The sequence below is a fragment of the Mytilus californianus genome, unplaced genomic scaffold (genome assembly GCF_021869535.1).
Source record: "Mytilus californianus isolate M0D057914Y unplaced genomic scaffold, xbMytCali1.0.p SCAF_5, whole genome shotgun sequence".
Classification (NCBI taxonomy): Eukaryota; Metazoa; Mollusca; class Bivalvia; order Mytilida; family Mytilidae; genus Mytilus; species Mytilus californianus.
The window spans coordinates 81,724,611-81,731,051 of NW_026262701.1; the positions used below are offsets into that span (position 1 = coordinate 81,724,611).

Consider the following 6,441-nt stretch of genomic DNA (forward strand, 5'->3'; position numbering starts at 1 on the left):
ATATTTATTGCATAATAGTTTGTGTGCCATTACTAATTGTCAATCAGTAAAGGACAAGGTATGATTAGGGTCACTTTTAGCCCTCTCCAAGTAAGTTAATGTTTATATCATTGATGGTCAATGCCCTAAGTTACTTGAAGAAAAAAAACTATTGTGCTCCTGTTAAAAGAAAGGTTGCCTAGCAACAGTTTTTATTAGATACAAAGATTATCACATATTAATTGCTTTATTAGTACAAAATTAGAACAAAACAAAATAATATTGTTTGTTTAAGAAGAATTCAAAGCTTCCGAATAAAGGCTTGTATAGTCCACAGTTTTATTCTCCAAAAAATGAACCTGCCATACAGGGGTGCGAACCATAGAGTGCAATAAGCAAGAAATAATAGAAAAATTCTATTTCGCGAGATGGTTTGTTTACGTTCTGCCATGTTTGTTATTATTATTGTAGAGGGCGCTATTATCATTTTCAAAACTAATAATTTACCTTATCCATATTAATATGTTATTTTCATTCAATATCAAGTTAAAACTGATAAATTTAAAAACTAAATGCTTCACTACAAATTTCTTGTTTCTTTCACTGCATTGCTTAAAATAAACTGGAATCTGTGTTTTGTATTAGCTTAAAATCCTTCAAACATCAGTGTTATATAAATATTAAACATTGTTTTACACAAGAATGGAACTGTTTTACTTTTAAAGTCGTATTCTAGTGATATCTATTAAATACAGATTTTTCCGTACACTCTCACCGTATTTATTTTCTTTTACATGAGCTATTCAAACTTCTGGTTTAAATATACACAAGTTTCTAAATTGCTTTTTGTGTGATATTGACTTATTTTAACAATCATGACAATTGTGAAGTGTTCTAGAACCATTTACAAGCAGTTTCAACTTCTGTTTGATGATGGAAAACGATACCACAAATTACCACACAAGATTTGAAATTACTGGAGTTTCATCAGACATTTTGTAACAGTTCAGAGTTTATACCCAGGTTTAAAAAAGTGGGGGTATACTGTTTTACCTCTGTCTGTCCATCCGTCCGTCCATCAGTCAGTCCATCCATCCATCCATCCGTCAGTCCGTCCGTCCGTCCGTCCCATGAATAATTTTTCGTCTCATTTTTCTAAGGAACGACATTACAAGGATTTCAGAAAGTTGGTTTCAGGGTTTGTATAAGTCAGCTATACCGTGTGATGCGTTTTCAGATTCATCACTCAACAACTTCCTATTTACAGAACACTTACATCATTGTACAAATGACATCCAAGTTGAAAAATGTTCGTCCAATTTTTCTCAGGAACTACATTACAAGGATTTCTGAAATTTGGTTTCAGGGTTTATATAAATCAGCTATACCATGTGATGTGTTTTCAGATTCATCACTCAACAACTTCCTGTTTACCGTCAAGTATTTGGGCGGGGGTATCATCAGTGAGCAGTAGCTCACAGTTTCACTTGTTTTACCTGAAATTTCATGGCGAGAAGGGGGGTTCGGATAATGTACCAGTGCAAACTATACAAGCCTAATTACGGGACAAATGAATGGTGACCCTTAGATTTAGTGTACTAGATGCTTATAACAGCCTAGCAATGATACAGCAATTGCTTAACGAAAAACATTTAAAAAAAGGCTTTTTATCCTTGGACATGGCAATCCATAATAAATGTCTTCCACAAAATTCTAAATTTGAAATTGAGTCAAATAAGAAGTGTTTGAATATGAACAAATTAACAAATAACTTTGATTTCATTATTCCCCATATTTCTCTGATGGTCCCTTCTAATCATTTGCATTGTGTCACTGTGAGTGGAATCAGCTCCTGTGGTACTTGTTCAGGCACCATCAGTTAATAACGTCAGACAAAAGCTCCCTCTTACTGTTCTCTGTACTATTATTTAATAACATAAAGTTAGAATGTTTATAGTATCAAGGTTGTTATTTTCATTGTACTATAAATATTTATTTTCTGTTTAAATTGGGGTAAATTTTATATATAGTCCACATATGCAACAGTATGTGGTCATCAGATGTCGATGGAATATTTCATACCTTAATTATGAAGAATAAGAAGAAGAAAACTAGGCGCTCTCTGTTAAAATCTCACTTTAAATTCATGCAATTATAATAAAATGGACTACTGTGTTCCTTTTCCGATGATTTAAAGTCATTAAGAAACCTACCATTATCCTGATTATAGAATAAAGAAAAGGCTATTGTAGGATGAAGTGAATACTGGAAATCATTTCTGGTCTGCTGTTCATTTAGATATTTTGATGATTCTATATGATAGTACCACGATTTGTTAGCTCATCTGGCCCATTGTGAGCTTTTCTCATCACTTGACATCCGTCGTCGTCCGTCGTCCATTAACTTTTACAAAAATCTTCTCCTCTGTAACTTACTGGGCCAAATTTAACCAAACTTGGCCACATTAATCATTAGGGTATTTAGTTGAAAAAATGTGTCCGATGACCCTGCCTGCCTATCAACATGGCCCATAAAAATAGAATATAAGGGTGAAATACAGTTTTTGGCTTACATATCTGAAATTAAAGCATTTAGAGTAAATCTGACATGGGGTAAAAATGTTAATCTAGTTGAGATCTATCTGTTGTAAATTTTCTCTGCATGTTTTCATGTTATGAGTTAATCTGAGTTTATCACACCCTTATAGACTATGAGCAATGAGGATTATTTAGGTGGAACCTTTAAAAAAGAAAAAAAAAATATATATGTGCTTTCTGTAAGAGGTCACTTCTTGTCCTTTCAAAAAGGGCAAAATGATTTGCTGCTAAAATAGTTCTTTTCCTGATTGTATAATTTCTAATTTGACTATAATATTTAAATTCACTTCTAGATTTCAAGTCAGAATTCTCTATATTGTGAATATCTGTATTATGTAATTTTCATTGGCAGATGGATGCAATGTTGCTATGATAGTCTTTATCTTGTAGGTTATAGTTTTTACTTTTTTCTTACATGCTATATATAGTCATCGTCAGTGACACATAATATTTACCAGTAGAGTGTAATAGTTTTGCCTTCTGTTATGCCTAAATTTACAGATTGCCTTTAAACATTTGCAATATCATATGCTTACAATTCTATATTTGAATTAAATAGGTGAACCAAGAACTCCAAACATGTTGGAAGACTCTTTGTGTACTGTCCATGAGCAATCTTCGAAACTTCAAGTAAGACAACAACTTTTATAAAGTTAAAATTAATCTTCCATAACAAAAAGTATATAACAAAAATACCAAACTCCAAGGAAAATTCAAAAAGGAAAGTCCCTTATCAAATGGCAAAATCAAAAGCTCAAACACATCAAAGGAATGGAAAATAACTGTTATATTCCTGACTTTGGTACAGGCATTTTCTCATGTAAAAAATAATGGATTAAACCTGGTTTTATAGCTAGCTAAACCTCTTACTTGTATGACAGTTGCATAAAATTCCATTAAATTGACAACAATGTGTATAAAATTCCCTCAATGACAAAGTTATTTAGATAACAAAAGACAACAAGTAACAGGGATTTGGTTTATAGACATTCATAAGACAAACGTTTGGTACATGATCAACTACCTAACTTTTTGAGATCTGAGTCTCAGCTGTCCTTTATAATTTGGAACTGTTGAATAAGAAATGGTACATTTCAAGTAAAACCAAAAGTACAAGAAATACACTTGTTTGAAAAATATTGTGTCAAAGAAGACTTTGAACTACTGACAGCAAGCTGAAGTACTGACCATGTTGAGGTGAATTCAATCTGGCCTTGCATATCATTTTGACTAATTGGACAAAAACATTAATATATATATAGGATTAGTTGTTGTGTTTATTGGTTAAGAAACAAAAACACAACAATCAGATAATCAAAATTAAGATGTTAAAAAATGAAAACTAAATCATTCAAAATAAAAGACATCATAAATGAAGATCATAAGGATTTTCTCAGTCTATATCTTATAAATGTTTTTGCTTGTGCAGATGCATTGCTATGTTATTGATGTGTACCTCTTATTTTGTTATTCTCCACTTAGGGGCATTATGTTTTTTGGTCTGTGTCCTTTCGTTCATCCTTTCCTCACTCAGTTCGTTCATTCTTTCGTCCATCCGTCTGTCCCGTTTCAGGTTAAAGTTTTTGGTTCAAGTTTTTGGTCATGGTAGTTTTTGATGAAGTTGGAGTCCAATCAACTTGAAACTTAGTACACATGTTCTCTATGATATGATCTTTCTAATTTTAATGCCAAATTAGAGTCTTGACCCCAATTGCATGGTCCACTGAAAATTGAAAATGATAGTGCGAGTGTGGCATCCATGTACTATGGATACATTCTTGTTTTATTTATATTCTGTGTAAAGAGTCTGCAATAAAAACGTTTTGACTGAAAAGCCTAAAAATCAGTCTTATATAAGATTTCTTGAAAATTATGTTGCTTATGAGGCCTATTTTCAAGAAAATTTATGTCCAGGCACAAACACATTTTGGATGGCCTTAGTCGTAAGATTGGTTTATGGATATGTATGCTTAAACTAAGTTTAATGGAATTTGCCAGTTAACCAATTATATACCTTATTCAGACTGGAAATAATTTCAAAAATAATATTTTCAGATGACAAAGAAGTGTTATGTCAGTTTGAAAAAGTTTTCAATATCAGAACTGAAAAGTAAGTATTAATTTTTGGTATGTAAAATGGTTTACCTTTCAATAGAATGTTCAAAGTTCTGAGACCATTCAGTTAAAGTACGGTTAGAAATAAAATCACTATTCACAACATACTATAGACCAATGCAAGTTCAAGTGAAAATTCACTTTTATGGTTTATCTAATGCATGACTTCACAGTTTTCAATCTAGCTTTTGATAGATTAGGAAAGTTCTACTAACTTTGTACTGTGTGATATTTTGTCATCTCTGCCATCCATAAAAATGAAGAGCCTTTCCTTGTGGACTGCCTGAATAGTCTTGTGGTGGCAGTTTGCCTGGCGTGTGTGGGAGGATTTGGGTTCTATCCTGAACTGTGTCAAACCAATTAATTGAAATGTTCTGGGTTGGGTTGCATATTTCATGTTGACTGGTAGTTTGGGAAATACTATTGTTGAAATTTTGACTCAGCATGTCTATCTTGTTCTAAGCAGTGATTCACATTTACATGTTTTCATCCCATATGCATGTTATGTTTTCCACTAGACATTAAACACCAACCCTTTCCATATACATTTCTTCATTTACACCAATTATTCAGTGTCAGATAGTATACATATTAAAAGGAGGACTAAAAGATGGCCCAAATATCTAATTATTATGTATACAAAAATATTTTGTCAACAAGTAAATCTTTCAGCTGTCATTCATCATATAATTAAAAAATTATAGAATTGAAAACTAATTGATTTTTTGTGTATTGTCTTATAGGAGGAAGATTTGTAGTAGGACTGCCAAATCAAAAGGGTAAGACCCTGTGAAAAATGCGTAGAGGCAAAGTTTTTAACACCACCAACGAATTCAGGCTTGTATAGTCAGCAGCTTTATTCTCCAAAATTGAACCTGCCAGATAGGGTTGGACTATAGAGTACAATAAGCTAGAAACAAGGGAAATTTTTTTGTCAAATTTTGTCAAAACTCTGTAGCTTGATAATGTTGAACTTGAGTGTTTCAGCAATTTTTTTTTACCTGTCATGTAAGCCACTTCCTTTTTGCAGACTGTTGAAAATTTCACATTACTCATTGTTCAATGAAAGGGAATGATCAGTTTGGCTCACATGTTATTTCAATTGATTGCACGTAGAGACCAAGGTCCAGACTGAGTATTTGTTTTGTTAATGGTCCAACACCTGAACTTTTACATTGATCAGACAATAATTTTTGTTTAGTCAATAACCTTCAATTTAAATTCGTTTTAAATTTCACTTTAAATTAACCCTTTTTACACATAATTATCTGTTTTCAGAATGATTTGTATTTATTTTAGGTAAATCTTGTTCACCTGAAGGTCCTGATCTCAGGGTGGCAGATGGTTTAATCCAACCTGAAGAGACAAAAAGTATGTTTAATATTTCTTATAATAAAATCAACAAATTTTATCAATATACCATTTTCAAAATTTATTCACATGAAATTTTCGTTTTATTTTTCAGTTAAATATGTTTTGCTAAAAAGTTTAAATGTTTAGAGAACATCATTGAAATATAGATCCTTATAACAAGTTTTGTCAGACACAATCATCCTTATTTAAGTAATATGATTTCTGACCTCAATAAGTAAAAGTAAAACAAAAAACAAGTGTCCAATGATTTGACAAACTACAAAATGTTGGTAGAAGTAACCCCAGTGACCCAAAAGGCCTTTTGTATGATAGCAGTCGTACAAACAGACAGGCTCAATTGTGAAATTGGCAGACGTCTTTAAATTTTGTCAACGTT

General features: G+C 32.1%; 1 protein-coding gene across 1 annotated transcript in view; it reads left to right on the plus strand.

Annotated features, from left to right (window-relative positions):
* The window catches only part of LOC127702781 (N-lysine methyltransferase KMT5A-A-like), a 29,928-nt gene extending 24,444 nt beyond the window's left edge, over positions 1-5,484 (plus strand). Inside the window, exons 6-8 of the mRNA XM_052207083.1 lie at positions 3,136-3,206; positions 4,632-4,686; positions 5,435-5,484. Coding sequence (XP_052063043.1) covers positions 3,136-3,206; positions 4,632-4,686; positions 5,435-5,484 — 176 coding nt within the window. The remainder of the gene's footprint in view (positions 1-3,135; positions 3,207-4,631; positions 4,687-5,434) is intronic.
* Positions 5,485-6,441: the final 957 nt, after the last annotated feature.